This window comes from Protopterus annectens, chromosome 2.part1, assembly GCF_019279795.1.
Source record: "Protopterus annectens isolate FY-2018-M chromosome 2.part1, PAN1.0, whole genome shotgun sequence".
NCBI lineage: Eukaryota > Metazoa > Chordata > Ceratodontiformes > Protopteridae > Protopterus > Protopterus annectens.
Window position 1 is genome coordinate 1,927,481,606 of NC_056729.1, and position 18,867 is coordinate 1,927,500,472.

At 37.8% G+C, this 18,867-nt stretch overlaps 1 protein-coding gene across 1 annotated transcript in view; it reads right to left on the reverse strand.

The window, feature by feature from the left end:
- Positions 1-18,432, reverse strand: part of LOC122795070 (extracellular calcium-sensing receptor-like) — a 191,687-nt gene extending 173,255 nt beyond the window's left edge. The window contains exons 1-2 of the mRNA XM_044063645.1: positions 18,031-18,432; positions 5,994-6,824 (exon numbers count right to left, since the gene is read on the reverse strand). Coding sequence (XP_043919580.1) covers positions 5,994-6,824; positions 18,031-18,432 — 1,233 coding nt within the window. The remainder of the gene's footprint in view (positions 1-5,993; positions 6,825-18,030) is intronic.
- Positions 18,433-18,867: the final 435 nt, after the last annotated feature.

The window sequence follows — 18,867 nt, forward strand, 5'->3', positions numbered from 1 at the left end:
GACTGGTGATATTTCCTCCAATAAAAGACCAGTCTTGTGGGGTAGGTACCTCAGGGTTCCATGTTGGAACTGCTCCTATTCAGCATCTACTTGTCAGAGGTAAAGGTTAATATCAAGGGCCTTTGACTGATCATGTTGGCAGATGACTGCAAACTAGGAGCTGTCATAGATTCCCTCCATGACACAAGAATCTTACAAGAGAGTCTAACATAGATAAATGACTGGTGCCAAAGTCTGTGACTAAAACTCAGTGCCGAGAAATGCATTGTAGTACCTTCTGGGAAAACTGCCACTTAGATTATTTACTCCATCATTTAGATGCCTCTAAGAGTTGACCCAGTAGTCAGGGATCTGGGAACATATGTAGCCAGTAATCTGGCCTTTGACCAACATGTGGCCAGGGTAGTAAGAAAATCATTCTTGCCCAACTTATAAGAAAGTATATGGCATCCAGGTCCATGTAAGTCATAGTGCCACTTCAGCCTTTATCAGACCAATCATTGAGCATAATGCTCACTTCAGCATGCACCTGACCAGACATATGCAACAGTTGGAATGCCCACAAAGGTTCCTTACCAGGAAAATCCAAGGTATAAACACATTGTCCTATACAGATCACCTTAAACACCTATCTCTATACTCTGTCTCCTACAGGATACTGAGAGGAGATCTATGCTTGGCAGATCTAGCATTGATGAAACCTTTGCACCTCCACGAAATGAATAGCATCAGAACCTATAGATCCAAGGATTTAAATTTTGTTTGTGACATAAAGAAGACATGTTGGTGAACAGATATGTGTCTCAAAAAATCTTTATGCTCTGAAACAGGCTCCCCATCCATGCAAAGCAGAGTCTATCCCTAACTCTATTTGAGTGTAACCTTAACCAATAGATGGGAAATTGAAAATTTACACTGGGCCTGTCCTCCATGTCTCTGACAGACAGAGGCAAACAGTAATGCTCAAACTTGCATACCTCCCCCCACACAACTTCTTGAAACTTCGTAACTAACATACCCCCTCCTAATGAATGCCCATGATACATAGGGACACAATTAGATTGGATGGCACAGCCAGGCTTATAAAGGCTCTGGTGATTGTTAGGCTAGTATATAACTATGAAAATATGAATTTAAGAGGTTAAGAGGTACAAACTAGATAATGTCCTACCATTCAATCCTCTTACAATACTGAAAGAATGCAAATTGCCAAAAATAAGATTTGTCTATTAGATTTACACACAGGCACATGCGTATATCACTACAACCTGCTAAAGGGTCATTTGGTTTTCTAATTCCAACACAGCTGTTTAAAATCATAAAATTAGGTTACTGTTCCCTAATAAAGAGAAACAGTACATTTAAAATGCAGACATACTTCTTACTATCCAGTCAGGAAGTTTAGCTTTCCCTTGCCCAACCAGAATTCAAAAGTACCATGGGTGAGACAGCATTTTCTTGACTCTGATCAGCTGACTGGAATAGTATCCCAAATGAAATCTAATCACAGCAATCCCCAACAGAATTTAAATCTGAATTAAGGAAGCTTCAACAAAAAGAAGTGCATATATGATGTCTTACAAAACAGATGCAGCCTGGATTTACTTTTTTCTTCACATTAGTCTAACACAATAATATATGTGGCTCATCAAAGTTTGTATTACTACTGTACACCTGACTTCATCATGTTCTCCATCCAGTTCCTTCTGTTAATTGTCTCTTTATTCACTATTGCATATAATATATTTACAACATACAATATTTACAAACTGTGTTAATTGCTGGTACTGTATAACCTATATGAGTTGCTATTATGTCTCTGGTTGGGACTGGAAAGGGTCAGTAGACCAACCCACCAACCCAGTTAACAAATGGAAATAATAAACAAATAAATAAGTTAAAAGTATTCAAGTGCACAGAAGTCTGTCTCAGTCATGTTAATGCTTACAATTTATGAAGATGAAAGACGATAAAAAAAGAGATAAAATATGCCATCCATAATCCATAGCAATCTTAGTGTTGATTACATACCATTTCAAATGTTTAAATAAACTTTTCAAAGCTATTGTCTTCTTTATGCTAAGGAAGCTATTTAGAAATAACCTTGGTAACCATGGACTGTGTTTTATCCCTGTGATAGGTTAATAGGTACATACTAGGCTATTAAATCAGAGAACTTTTTGAATCCTAGCTGTGCATTCCCAGGAAGTTTATAACTCTTGTATTATAAGCATGAACAGCCCAGAACCCTTGTATTTAAGTATGAATATCCCATAGCCCAGATACTTAAATGTTACCCTTATCCATAAAGAGACAAAGTTGCTAAAATAGGGATCACCTATCAGTCACATGTCCTTGATGAAAAGTCAGCATTATCCACTTATGCTGGCATTGCTTCTCTCTCTCTTCACTTTTTGCCCTTGTCTATTTTTCTTCTGCTTTTAAAACCATTGCCCCTCAAGTTGTTTTATTCTCTCAGTGGCTTTGAGGCATATTCTTCCATTTTCCACTCTAGTCTTCTAACATTCAGCTAGATTCTGAGACCATTTGGGTAAGGAATAAGTTGATTTGTTACAAGGTCTGCATTCTTAGCCACTTTCTAGTTGCTATTTCTAAGCCTTATCCAAGGTGGCCATCAAATTACGTTTTGTCACACCAGCATATGAAATCCCATTTGTACTACAGTCTTTCGATGCCCACATGGCTTCATACTATACCAAATGCTTGTTTACCTTCTTCATCTTCTTTCGGCTTTTCCTGGTTAGGGGTCACCACAGCGGGTCACCTGTCCACTCATGATTGGCAGTGGAGTTTTATGGTGTCAAGTTGCCAGCCCGGCACTCAACCTTCCACAGAAGGCACACACACACACACACACACACACACACACACACACACACACACACACACACACACACACACACACACACACACACACACACACATGCACTTATGCCTAGGGGCCAAGTTAGAATTCCAATCCACCTACTGCATGTCTTTGGAATGTGGGAGGAAACTGGAGCACCTGGAGGAAATCCAAGTGACCACAGGGAGGACATGTAGACTCTGCACAGAAGGCACGCCAGCCAAGGACCAGAGAACCTCTTGCTGTGAGGCAACAACGCTAACTGCTGCACCACCGCGGCTGCCCTAAATGCTTGTTTACCTGTTTCCTATTTATTTCACTAAAAAATAAAACAACTGCTACAGAAGCTGTACTGGTTTATATTTACACTGTGAGTCTAGGGCTACACAAACTTTCTGGGAACAAAAATATTTTACAAGTTGTGTAAGTTCAGTATCCCACTGATATATGTGGAGAATGAGCATATAAATCCAACTGTCTAACACAAATGGCCCAGGAATGGTTTACAGAGCCACACCGTAGTAAGCTAATTAATATATAATAGCAGCATACCTCTCAACTTCTTAATGCAAGAAATCTGGGCAAACCCTAAAATAACTGGGGATAAAGGATCACAAATCGGGACAGATTTTAAATATTGCTCTTATAAACTCAGAGAGCTTCTAGAATAACAGGATTTGTGTTAGTATGCATTTTTGAAGGCTATGAAGTCTGAAACTCAAACATATTTCATTATTTGGTGATTATTTCAGTCCTCCATGATTTGCCAGAAAACCACAGATTTTATGAGGAGCAGACCAAATGTTTGAGGCAAAAATCTGGACATTCTGTGAAAATCTGTACAGTTGAGAGGTATGAAGAGCAAATAGCTGTAAGTGCATATTTATTTCATCAACCTTTGACTATACCTAGCGTCTTCCAGTATAATCTTTTCAACAGTGAATAACATTTTTCAAAAATTATTTTGCAGACATACATACACAAAAAATGTTTATCAGAAGGGGATAAATGATAACCCAACAGCACCCACTGCCCCAGTTCATATTAATGTCAATACTAACCTGACTATTTATAGGTTACTATGCATACAAGCATAATCTTGCACAAATAAAAAATTAAAATAAAATTTCTGAACAGACAGATGACATACAGCAGTCTGCCAGCTTGTGTAGACTATAACTAACTTTAGCAATGTGTGTCACCAGCGCTCATGATCAAAACTGAATCTGCATAGATGTTTCAGGTAACTATCTCTTTGTGCATACACCAACAGCAAAGTCTATCAGCTCCCCATTTACCAGTCTCTCTCTCTCTGTTTTCCTCCCATCCCCATTCACATTTTTTCTACTTATAACAGTCACAGGCAGGATTTTCTGTTGACCAATTTTGAATTTGGAAGTTGAAGATTTGAATAGTCACTGAAAGGATGAGATCATGGATACAAGCAACAGAGTGGGCTGGTCCTCTAGAGAAATGTAACAGGTCATCAATCTGAGAGTGACTAGAAATACTGTCTTTCCTCCTAAATTTTGAGAGGAGCAAGTTGAGGTGGTTTGGGCACTATGTGAAGACACCTCTTGGACAAATATCATAGGAGATGTAGTATGCATGGCCCACTGACTGGAGGCTTCAAGGAAAACCCAGGTTGTATTGAAAAGATTATAATTCTTATCACATCTGGGGACAGCTGGTGATTCCACAGGATGTAATAGAGCCTCTCGATGGGGATAGGGAAATCTGGCTTACCTTCTTCAGTTTGCCACCACAGTGACCCTCTATGGGAGAAGTGCTTTTAAAAGTGAGGATAATAATGAATAGCTATGATTTCTTTTACTTATAAGTCATTATTTCTGCATAGTATGGTGGCTAAAATTCTATGGCAAAACACATTAAAAAGAAATACACTGAAGAAGTCAACCTGGGGAGAAGTACCAGCAACACCAAAACAAGAAAGCATATATGTAGTTAGATCGAGCCAACTAAGGTAAGAAGGCAATGTGAGACAACAAGAAAGAAATCTGATGGAATACTGTAATGTACCAGATATTACATCTTTAAAAGAAAGTAATCAGTTATTTTCTCTTTATATCTGTATTTGTAATAAATCCTTGTGGTAAATTTCGTGTTTTGTGGAGAACTCATTTTTGCATTATGGAAAAAAGAAATAAGCACTAAAGATTGGGCTAACAGAAGCAGCATAGTCTGTGCTGGAAGCAAAAATGTATCTAGGGTCAGGAGAAGGCGACAGCCTTACCTGGCAAACAGTGTCAGGGAATGTTATCGGCAGGTACTGATCCATCTTCTGTGCTAGTGCATTAGAATGCTGGTATTGCATTTGTGTTGAAGCACTATACCTTTCTGTATGGCAGTTATAAACTGTAGCAACTGCTGTGGCAAGCAGCTTTCTATGGTTTAAAGATTTAGAAGACCTTTTTTTATAAGTGCGTGTGCATGTGTTGAAGTGCTTTAGTGCTCCATGTGTAGCACACGTACATTCTACAAGCTATTTGCCACATTTGTGGCAAGCAAGCTTTTTTATGCTCTTAGTGTATGAAGAGCTTTCTTTTTTCACTGCTGAACTTAACATGGGGAGGGTGTCAAATGTGGGAACAACCCCGAGTGAAAGAATAGATAGCTACACCTCTGGCAAGAAGCCTTATAAAAACAGAGGTTGCTTGACAAGCTGCTGGGTACAGTATTCTGAGAGAAAACAGAAACTATAAGTACTTCAGAAAAATCAATGCAAACAAAATAGTATCATATTCCAAAAATAGGATGCATGAGAAACGGAGAATAGAGCCTGAGAAAAATGTTAGTTATTTCAAGGTAGACATAAGCATGTATCATTTCACAGAAAGGTGGCAGATGTGGATGCCCAAAACATGTAGGTGCTATTGTCAAGAACCAAGGAATTAAGAGGCATAGGAGAGACATAAAACAACTCCAGTACAATGCAAGAACAATGTAAGGTACAGATTAAATAAAATCTGGAGGAGATGCAATAGCTAAGATAAAGAGATGGAATATGTAGGCAGTCATTTATGGGAGTTTTATGAGGAGATTTACCTTAAAAACTGGCAGAAATTAGCTACTACATTGCTAACAAATTATAAAAAAATGCTCTTACGTGCCAGGGCTCAATACTGGACCAGTTAGCACAAGACCGATTTAAGAATGGACCTTTGTTGTATTCACAGGTCAGCAGATTTGTGACAGCATAAGCAAAGGTGAATACTGCCAGATACGCATGATAAGTATAACTCAACAAATTCAATTCAAATAATTCCAAATCACGGGTATCCAATGCCTCTTGTCCTGAACAAAGAGATATATTTTCTTTCTTGAGACCTGTCTGAATGGTTTGAAATTCTGGCCATTTGCAGTTAAAGGCTTTTTCCCAAAATATTTTAACAAAACTGTCATCTTGATGCAAAGTTGGATTCAGACTGTGTAAGAATTCCAAAAATCCTGGCATTTCTCCAGTAGAAGGAATTAAGGCTAGGCTGCCATTCAGTAGTTTCCATGTTTCGATAGGGAACAGTCCTAATGCAATATCAAAGGATGCAGAGAATATAAAAACTTTACCAGTTGCATTCTGGACATAAAACATTTCCAGTAATGGCTTGGCTTGTACTTCATCGCTGTGGACTATTATTACATTTACTGTTGATTCCTTAACAATTTCTGCAATTTTAGCAAATTTTATCTTTGAATACCTTGCATTAAATTTCTCTAAAAAGTCAGCACATCCTCCTGTTTTCTGCACTTCAGTCTTTAGTTCCTGAACGTCAATCTCACGTTGATCATCAGTTGATAACAGGCCTATCCAGGTCCAGCCAAAATGCCTAATGAGATGATTCAGGACAAGTTTTTGAAAATGGTTGGCAGGTACAGTACGGAGAAAGGAAGGGAAATGTTGCTTATCACTTAGTGAAGAAGATGAAGCTGAATAACTTATCTAAAAATGAAAAAGAGAAATTCCATATTAAAGCTACAACATATGTAAATATACACAGTACATATATATATATATATATATATATATATATATATATATATATATATATATATTTAGATATATAGATATATATATGGTTTACTATCAAAATGTGGAACAGCACTTACGCGAAACTGGGATGGTCAAATGTGTTTTTTCCAGTCTTTGTAATGCCGATCTGGAAATGTTTAAATCCACATCAGTGCATTTGCTAATATAGGATTGAAGCTCTGATAACAGATCGTACTACAGTGGAGATAAGGAAATTTACCTTTTCTTCACTGTAGTCTGATCTCAGAGCTGGAATATATAATATGCAGGGGATGGGGGGGGGGGTGCAGCCTCCCACATGGTGGTGCAGGAGGGCTTGCCCCCCCCCTGCAAAAACGTTACCAGTAACATGGACTTTTGATGTTGGTAATATTGTATTACCAAATTTGGAAAACAAATTCAATCAAAATGTAGAAAAATGTTTTGAGTTTCCACATTTGATAGTAAATATATATATATATATATATATATATATATATATATATATATATATATATATATGGATGTAGTACTTATGCTCGAATTCATAAATCACCGAGCTGCTATTAACCGAACACTAACCACGGAATACACAGTAAAACGAAAACGTATTCCACCGACTCACTAATCACCGAAAATAACACAATGGCAGATAACTGCAGCAAAACTCAAGTGAATCCTGTAGATAACGAAGTGTAACAAAACAACTAAATCTTCTTTTATGCAGGGGGCAAGCCCCCCTGCACCCGCCATGTGGGGTCTGTGCCCCCACACCCCCTACTTTTATATTCTCACTCCGAGGTCGTGCTACAGTGGGGAAAAGGGAATTCTCCTTTAACCCCACCGTAGTGCGACCCCGGCACTCTTGCAAATATGATCGGCAGTCTTGTTACACTTCATTATCTACTTGCAACGCATAAGTAAAGCCTTTGTAAACTGAATTCTGTGTTTATTATGTCTTTGTTAGCATGAGTGTTGAGCTTTGTACATGGGATGTGTGTTTTTTGTTTACGCTACAGGATTCACTTGAGTTTTGCTGCAGTTATCTGCCGTTGTGTTATTTTCAGTGATTAGTGAGTAGGTGGAATATGTTTTCGTTTTACTGTGTATTCGGTGGTTAGTGTTCGGTTAATAGCAGTTTGGTGATTTATGCATTCGAGCATAAGTACTAGATCCATATATATATATATATAGCAATGGCTAGCCAAATATAAAGATCAGTACTACAAGATTATGCAATGACAAAGGCTGGGATTCAGAAAAGTTTAGCAAGGTGGGAAATTAGCAGTTTGCCTATTAAAGTAAGTCTATCTGATTCTTAGACCATCCTAAACCTGAGGTTTCCCACTAGCAGGGACTTCAGCACAAAGCATGGTCTCTTGGACCAAGCTGTATGATAGTGCAGCAGTCAGGGAAAGTGGCAAAAGATAATCAGCCATCTCCCATGGAAATGCCAGCAGATCAAGATGTATATTGCTGAGTGATTTAGAGTATCATTCAGCCATGTAAAGTTACACTGTTGGAGGGAAAAAATGAGCACAGTCAGACATAGTAGTCACCCATTCACTACTGTTGCAGTCATGGTGCAGTCTGTGGACATATCTGTAGGAACATGAATAAAGTTACATAATATATGTGTATGTGTGTGTCCGTGTGTCCGCGTGTGTGTGTGTGTGTGTGTGTGTGTGTGTGTGTGTGTGTGTGTGTGTGTGTGTGTGTGTGTGTGTGTGTGTGTGTGTGTGTGTGTGTGTGTGTGTGTGTGTGTGCGCACTCGCACGCGCGCGTGTATTGGAACATGTATGTGGATGAACATGTGAGTCTTTTTGTTACTATGATAAACTGCAGCTTCACTGTACAACCACTGAGTTGAAACAAATGAAATGCACAGTGCAACAAAACAAATCTACCACTAGAACATAAGGAGATATTTGAAAAGTTGAATTATTCAAATCCCCAAGATGAAATGAAATTTGCAAGGAAAAAACAAAAATTTAACTAAAATGAGCAATGCAATTGAAAAGAAATGGTGCCAAATGAATGAAATTCTTTTTTACAACAAAAAGCGCATGTAATTTAACTAAAGGCTGAAAATGAGGGACATAGTAAAGGCACAACTGCATACCTGCAGTATCACCATTTGAAATCCTTTGGGGCACCGTCCATCTCCACCATGACGTCCAGCAGAGTGCTGCAGAGCTCTGTGCAGTTGGTACTGCTTTTGAGCAAGGCCAATAACTCCATCATCTCTGTAAGGGGTGGTACAGTAGACCAACTACCATCAGTAGTCCTCTTTTCCCCTGCCAAGGCCTCCGCTCTGCTGGAGGCATTGCAAACGTTCCAACACACCGTAGCATACTTGTGGGTCTAGCCATCCACAGTATTTACATTGTGAACAACCTGGCACCAGTTACAGACACAGAGGGGCCTTTTGGCACTTCACAAAGTGATAATCCATCTATCATGGAGATGGCGTGCCTGCAGTACCACTGCATTCTCAGCATCAGTAAACTGAGGTTTGTGGCTGCATCTGCTTATAGACAGATGTTTGTGTCTCAGGCATATTCCCTTTGATATGGAAAACATTGAAATTAGCAGCCATGGTTGTATTATGATAGTACTTTTAACATTATGGAAATGCTGCTAATAGGTATACAAGTCAAGGGGTTCCTAGGTGCATCAAGAAAAAAAAAACACCACCAAAATCCTAGGCATTTCCATTAGTCCTAATTCATGCAAAAGATTAACAGGAGCATGACTGTCATGTTATCAGGCACAAAACCTCTCAAATGAAATGGTTACAATATACACACTGACACAACAAACCATCAGACTAGTTATCCTGTACACCCACACTTGAAGGTGACCATCATTACACATTCACAACAAGCATGTTTAATGTGCTGACATACTACTACAGCCAATGCACATGGGAGTCAATGTACCCTGCAGACAGCTTATAAAAATTCAGGTAAACTAAAGAAAAAAATGAAACAGTCATTTGTATTTCCTACAAGTACACAGCATATCTAAATGCAGACACTGACAAAGATGCAGGTATAACAAGTAACATATACCTGAACATTGCCTGACTCCTGTTGTTTAGGAGTAATTATTCTGCAGTACTTTTCTCTTACAAAAGTAAATTCTTAGTCCTTAGTGTGATGATAACAATAAAATACAGTTCTCCTCTTTATGATACAATCTGAGCAACACTATTTTGACTACCACACGAATAAGGTTAAACCTGAGGCACTCCAGAAAGTATTAATTGTATAACAAGTTGGCACAGTTATTAGAACTCTTACACCCTGAATGGCTCATACTTCAGATGTGATATATAATTTCACATTAAGGTATGTGGACGGTTTGTATCCCCTGATTACTTAATTCTGTTTAACATTGCTCAATTCACATTGCTCCATATTGTTGCCACGTTCTCTGCCAACAAGCTTGATAAAAGTTTTTTTGTGGAGTCTGTAGATAGTAAGCAGGTCATCAGAATAAGTGGGCAGAGTTTAAAATCCCTTAATGAGTAAGTTGCTGCAATGTGAATAGTGGCCATCTGTGAATTGTTTCATATGTATATGCTCTGGAAGACAAACCTGTCAAATTAAATTGAATTGATATCCTATGATTAACATTCTTAAACTGGGGTTGCTGTTGAGCATGTACTCCCAGCAGCAAACAGATGGAAGGAGGACTGCCATGCTAAAAACCTTACAGGTTTACTGGAGCCATAACCCTGAAGTAGGGTGGGAGGATAGCATAATGATTAAGGTGTTTATCTTGCAGACACAAGGTGCAGGGTTTGATTCTCATATGAGGTAATTGGCTAGGCTTAAAGTGGCCCACAGGGGCAGTTAGCTAAGTACGTCTGTTATATTTCTTTTGTCATTCACCATGGAAATGCAATCCTCAGTTGTCATAATTGCATGAAGGATGGGAAATATAGGATGTGCGTTGGTCACCAGTTCAGTGCCATTTTTCCTGACATCTTTGAAGGAGAATCTTATGGCTGGAGAAAGAAAAGGTAATGCCCCTTTTTGAGCACAGAGGTGGTGTGAGGAGGAGAGCAAAATATTTCTTAATCTCCCAGTGAAGAAATACAGCCATGGGCTTCTTCAGATTGACTATTCTGGGTCTCAGTCCAAGGTTAATCCCTGGAATACTTTGGCCAAGGCTGTCACCAGTGCTACTGGCCATTCCAGTTATAGTGACATTAAGTTCAGAGATTCTGACCTCCTTGATTGATGGGAAGGTGAAGTTAGGGCCTAGTCCCCACCTCCATACTGTAAGCATAACATGGTTTACCCAACCTTACACCCTACCAATGCATGGAACCATTCACATATTTAATATGTATTCCGTATATCTCTAGCACTGCAAACAACATAGCTAAGCTCCTAAGATACTTCCATATATCTTATGAGGAAAATATTATCCTTCGCTGTAGATTGTAACAATTAAAATACATAAGAATTCCATTTTGATTATGCTTTATATGTCTTTACCCCAAGACCACTTCTATTACTATTATATGCAGCAGCACAGAGACCTGGACTGATCATTCCAGCACAGCCTGTCTTCCCCCACACTTGTCAGCAGCACCACTATAATCAATAGAGTCACTCAGCACATCTGGCTCACATCCTGCCAAAGTTGGTTCCACATGTCCTGCCCTACTGCATCACCTGAATCAGGTAGCTTTGCCCCAGACAATGGTGCATTCATGCCAACCACAATCAGTGCCAGTGGAGGTGGAAAAAAATTTTCACCCATCTGGAGTTGGAATATCTGCATCAGTTGTGTCGTGACCATTCACCAATATCTCATTGAACTACTTCCTTGTCCAGTACTGCTTGCAGTTACAGGCACAAGACACAGATGTCAGAGCTCTCAGGGTGAGGAGTGAGTTCCCACTATGTCTAAGCTGGCAGTTTATGCATCTCCAAACATGCCATCCTATCCCAATATCTAATGCCTTCTCTCCTTTTTGTGTCTATAACCAACCCTATTATGTCATACAAGCCATCCTTTACCATTATCTTCCCTCTATTTATCTGACATCTCCTTCACTAATGTCTTTCTCCTCCTTCAGCATGTTACCCCACTTCCTGTCAGTCATGCCTGCCTTTTTCTGCTACCTAACCTCCCACACTTACATACCTATAACATCCCTGACTTCTTTCCCCAGTGTTTCCCCTCAAAAGAAAAAAGGGTACCTGTCCCACACAAAATTATGTCCCACATATAACTCTCAACATTCCTATATGTGTGACGTATGAAATGATGTGGTATGATTAGGTAGACAACATACGGGGTTATTTTACAACAATATTTATGATGTCTTAATCCAAAAAGTATAACCATTGTTACTATGAAAAGATGTTTAGAGTCTGGTCATATTCTACCTCTTTCCTGATCGTTCCTGAGTTGTTGTCCTGCTGGTCTACCCATTGCATCATGCCGATTGTCATCTCTGTTCTGTCTTCCCATTTCCATCCTTTAATCTGGTCCAAAATGAGATGAACACACCACACACATGGCCATGAATCGCTTATAAACAAAACTAGATACTTCTGAGCTCATCTGTTGCATGACAGTTGGCTTTAAGCAGTGTTCCTGGGCATTGCTGAAAAGAGGGTAATGCTAGCTTTCATCCAATGACAAAAGCAAAGAGAATCCTTTGCACCATGATTTGGACATCGATCATGTACCAGAGCTTAGCACTTTTAGACTTTAGGAAGCAACTGTGATATAATTAAAATAAGGTAAGGTGAGCCTGTTCTCTGTTGCTGCTTTCATGGCTTAACATATAAGTGATGTGACAAATCCTTTTTTGGTGCAGTGTTCTAATCCACTGAGGGTCGTATGTTATTTCACATTTTTTCATAGTCTGCAACTCTTTTCCATTCAGCTAGTATACCTATAACATTTTCTAGTCTGATATAAAAAATAAGGTGTTGAAATTCATTTGATTTTTTTGATTGAGATCAGTTTGCAAATGCTATAGATTTTTCTGCTGTCTCACTGATGATCCCATACAGACAGCCTTAGTTGCATCCATGGAAAATGCACTGCTATGGAGACTATAACTGTGAAAGGCATGGGTAACAATCCATTGAGTTTTATCTTTCCCTGTCAACCACTTGCATCTTACTCAATCCATATTTCACAACATTTGTACTTTCCCTTTCTAGCAGTGCCTTCAACTGTGAGTTGTCAGACACATGCGTTATATGATTATCTGTGTCTTCACATGATATTGCATTGATGTGGTACAAATCACATATTCAAGTGTGGTTTCCATTCTACTACTGTGTACTTTGCATCACTTTTAGATACATATATATCATTTCCTACATTGACAGTTCAGCTTAAGCAACACATTTATCACATCATACATATGGAAAATAATTTTTAAAGTAACAACAAATTACTGTTTATATGTCTAATGTGACATAATGGTTAGCAGAGAGCAGCTTCACTATTCATAATTAGGAATCGGTGACTGATAGTTCAATTACTATGGCAAATACTGAAGAAAAATCCTTCATTCAAGCTAATGATATCCTGACCATAATTTGAGTGATCTTATCATCAATGTGTGACAGAAAGCAATACTGATATAGGCATAAGTAAACATGTACTAGTTTTACTGTAACAGCTGCCATGACTCAAAGGACACCTGATGTGATGTTTAAATAGTCAGAAAGGTATGTAGAGGGCTGTGATCCACTTATTACTGGTGTCTGTTTAATACTGCTCATTTTGCAGTCTCCCACATAGCTGAAACACTCTGTTCAAATATGTGGTTTCTTAAAATTGCTCTATGACTTTTTCTGTAGCATCGTTACCTAGTACACTGGTCATGACAATATGAATTAGGCAGACAGAAGTTCAAATCAACTGAGATGTACATCGTAGCAGTGCTGAAAAGCAATGTGTAACATGCAGTGATGACTTAAAATGTGAACTGATGTTTGGTATTCTACTTGGATTTGACAGGTAGAGCCAATAAGTGCTGTAGTCCCTTTTAGCCATGCACTATTTTATTGATACACACTGTGCTTCAAGTCTCTGCTCTCTGATAACTGTTGAAATACTTCTTCTGTTGTATCAGTTGTAAATGTACAGGTCATGAGACAGGCAGGCAGGGGTTCAAATACAATGGGGTGTATAAATTAAAACAATGACCAAGAAAGGTAAAACAATAAAGCACAGAACGGTACTTGCAAAGCAAACCAGAGTTTAATAAGCCCGAAGCACAAACTGCATTAATGTCATACAATACGTTTTCATTCATATTACTTCTTCACATATGGACTGATACAATACAAAGTCCCTTTTATAATGTGAGCTCTGTCTTAATTAAACAATCAATGTTACAAGGTATCCAATTAAAAATTTGTGTTGTTGTTTGTCTTTCGGCTTTTCCCGGTTAGGGGTCGCCACAGCGGAACTCCAGTCCGCTAATGATTGGCAGTAGATTTTCACGAACGCCGAGGTGCCAGCTTGAATTTTCAACCTTCAACGAAGGCACGCCCATTTACGCATGTCTTTCGAACGCCCACCCAACCACTGGGAGGACATGCAGACTCCACACAGAAGGCACTCCCCGCACTCCAGCCGAGAATCGAATGGGAGAACCTCTTGCTGTGAGGCAACAATGCTACTGCTGCACCACCACGGATGTAATGCAAAAAAATCATATAAATGTACATACAAGTAACTTATTTCATAACTATTTAAAATTAAAGCATAAGAGCATATAGCTATTAATTGCAATAAAACTGATATAAGTAAAATTAAATGAGGACCATGACACAGAGCTGTATTAAAGTGCTGTTTAGCAAATTTAAGCAATTAATCTAGCACCATCTAGTGGACAAAAAATTCATGAGAAACTTCAGCTTGTCCTAAGACATACCTAAAATTTGATGTGTATTAAAATCAAATTTTATTATATTATATATGTAAAATATCCTAATATTGAATAATAACAATAAAATTAAAATACATAAAACATTTTAAAACCATTTGAACACTTTTAAAAACATTTAAGAAAAAATTTGAGAACATTATGTGGCCATATGCTACAGCTTTGCAGATCTCATTTTCAAAAGGGGGGCTATGGAAATATTTTCACTGAGACCTGGAACTTTATTCTCCTCCAGAGTTAATTGCCAATATAGCTCTCTATATTCATTTTTTTCCTCCCAAAGTCCACCCCTTCTATCAATGTTCACTCTGTCAATGACATAAAATACAAAATGTGCTACCGAACATTCCTTCATATGTTTATAAAGTGCATTTGCTTCCTTTCTGGCTTGAATAGCATACGTATGCTCATAGATTCTCCTTTTCAATTTCCGTTCTGTTTTCCCAACATAAAAAGCCTGGCATACCTAGCACAATGCCAGGTATACCAGGCCTTTAGAATCACAACTGGTGTAATCCCTTCCTTCTAACCTTATGTTTCTACTTTCTATAAAGACTTCTTCTTTGTTGATAACATATGTACACTGCGAACAATGACCACATTTAAATGTTCCTTTTTAGTTTTACCATTAGAATGCCACATATTCTGATTGCTTTCCAACAACTTTTTCAGGTTACTTGAGTTCTTATAAACTACCCTCAACTTATCTTTCGAAACATTGTCCAAATCAGTGAAGACTATACATCTATTTCATTCATTTTCTACAACATCCCTCACTATTTTCGAACTGGCATTGTATTCTAGCACCAAGGCTTTACAAAAATTTTCCTCTATATTTCTTGCATTTACCCCATTCTCAAAAATTTCTATTCCAAGAATTGTATTAAATTTCCCCCTCCTACCTTCTAGCACTTCAGTCTCAGTGTTTTCTAATAACCAGTCAGGATAGCTCCTGTTTTTAAACATATTCTTGAGAACGTTCATTTCCTTAATGAAGTCATCATCATTCAAAATCATTCTACATGACCTAATGTACTGGCCTTTAACAATGTTTCTCTTATAATACATGGGATGGGCACTTAAATAGGAATTAGAATATGTCTTTTTCCTAAAATCCTTTGAATGAAATGTATTATCTTTTTTGTAAATTTCAATATCCAGGAATTGTAGAGTATCTTCACTCAACTTAAAAGTAAATTCTAAAAAATCAGTGCTTTCATTTAAAAACTTAATAAATAATAAAACTTCATCAGCAGGTGCAACCCAGAGGATACAAATATTGTCCAAGAATCTCTTGTATTGAATCCAACACTTATTGTATTCAGATTGTAAGACAAATTTCTCACTTGGCCAATACCAGGTTGACATGGCGGCCTCCATTGCTACTCCCTTTATCTGGTGAAAATATTCTCCCTTGAAATAAATAAAATTGTATTTTAAGACCAAGTCAATTAACTGCATAATAACCATACATTCATTGTAACTTAAAGTGTTGTCTTCAAAGACTATCTCTTCCAGTAATCTTAATCCTTGCTCATGAGGTATACTAGAAATCAAGTCAACTACGTCTATAGTCAAAAATGTCAGATCCTCACTCCATAAAACTTGCTTTAAACCTCTTAAAAAGTCCCATGAGTCCTTTAATATATTACACCTCTTGACCCATATTGCCTTTAATTTTGCATCAACAAACTTGGCAAGTGGCAAGGTTTTTGATCCTTCAGCCAAGACAATGGGATACAAGGGGGGGGGTGTTAACTCATCCTTATGTATTTTCGGAATCCTGAACATAGTAGGTATTCTAGGCTTTTCCACTTTAAAAACCCAAGTGTTTTACTATCTGTTAAGCCTTCTACCAATAAATCTTCTATAACAATGTCTATACGTCTATAAGCTATGTTCATTTCATTTATAGACACACTCGAATATTTGTTGGGATCCCTTAAAATTTCATTCATTTTGGCCTCATAATTCATACTATCCATGAAAACTATTCCCCCTCCCTTGTCCGGTTTCATAATTCTTAGGTTTTTGTCACCCCTGAGTTCATTTAAAATCTTACTTTCAAGTTGGTCCAGGTTACTCTTGTGTTTAACCTTTTTGAAACAATTCCTGATCCCTCCTTCTATTAAATTTTCCAAGTTTTTTATTTGAGGAGGGAGGGAGGCTTATATACACTTTTCCTGACCAATCTCGTCAGTTCATAATTATTGTTTTGGCTAAAAATAGTTTGGAAATTAATTTTCCTTGTGAACTCTTTAATATCCATTAAGGTTCTAGCAAGGTTTCCTTTATTCCATGGAATAAACATAATGCCTTTGCTAAACAAACTAAAGTGCTCATTTGTTAAAATCCCATGACTAAAATTATAAATACTAAAATCATTTTTAGTGAATTTAAAAGGATTAGTATTGTCTTGAACACATTCTACTACTTCTAAGTCGGGGTGGTTAGTACTGCTAATCCTCAGTACCTCATCCTCCCCCTTCTTGTTTCCCCCCGAAAATTTGAGTTTTGTTGTTTTTGGTTTTGGTAACCATCCCTGTTTTTTAATCTCTCAGATCTTAACGGTTGGTCAACCCCCAAATCATCCACAAAATCATCTAAATCCGCCACTCGTTCCCCAACCCTCACATTCTCATTCCCCATTTCCACTTCCATGTTCCTCAATTCACAGTATCTCCCACCTGTTTTGGGTTTGGGATAAGCACTATCATTTTTGTAATCATTCATATCTCTTTCAAGCTTTTTAATTTTACATTTAATAAGTTCATTACACTGTCCATCTATCTCACTTCTGATATTATTATACTTTTTTTTTCCCTCAGGAATCGTGTAAATCAGATAACTTTTTATGAATTCATTTAAAACTTCAACTTCTTTTAATAATTCACCCTTTACCCTGTTATTTTCTACTATCATACATGTAAGCACATCAAGCCCACATCTATTGTAAATCTATATAAGCTCTTTATACATATTGCTTCCAGGCACAACATTATTAGGAAATTTAAAAATTCTTAGTCCTTTAGGGACTATACTCTCAGAAATACATTCTGCTACGTATGTATTTTCAATGTCCAGCAATTTAAATTTGTATAGCAATTTCTCAGACCTAAACAGTTTTGCTCTATATCTCTCCGAGACTGGCTCAGGTCTAACAGTTTTAATTTTAAAGTCTGCCGTAAAACTAACCTGGAGCCAGTTACGAAAGTCCATTGTAGTTTCACTCTGTCCCATATTAGGTGGCGAACTCGCTGGCCGTGGTACATCCAAGGGTTCACCTCCAACACCATGATTGTTTATCTCTTCTAATGCTAATAAAATCCTTGGTGTATTTCGGAAGTTCGTGCCATTCAAGCAATGATTGCTTGTAGAAGAGGCCTCACCATTACACACATCTTCACGCTGCTTCTGCCGACCATTTATTTCCTGGTTCCTCCCCTCAAAAGCCCTGCTGACACACTCTGCCATCGATTGGCTCAACGGAGTTAGGAGGTCAATCAGTTGAGATAATTGGCCAATCAGTTTCCTAGTTTGGCCAATCGCTTCCTTGTTAATCCTTCCATCTCCGTCCATGCTCATTTCACCTTCCATGATACAAAAACGACTTCCAAACAATAACAATGAGAATCACCAGGTAACCAAGCCAAAACTAATAAATTAAAACGATGACCAAGAAAGGTAAAACAATAAAGCACAGAACGGTACTTGCAAAGCAAACCAGAGTTTAATAAGCATGAAGCACAAACTATATTAACGTCACACAATACGTTTTTGTTTCTATTACTTCCTCAGATATGGGCTGATACAATACAAAGCCCCTTTTATAATTTGAGCTTTGTCCTAATTAACCAATCAATGTTACAAGGTATCCAATTAAAAATTTGTAATGCAAAAAATCATATAAATGTACATACAACTAACTTATTTCATAACTATTTAAATTTAAAGCATAAGAACATATAACTATTTACTGCAATAAAACTGATATATGTAAAATTAAATGAGGACCATGACACAGAGCTGTAT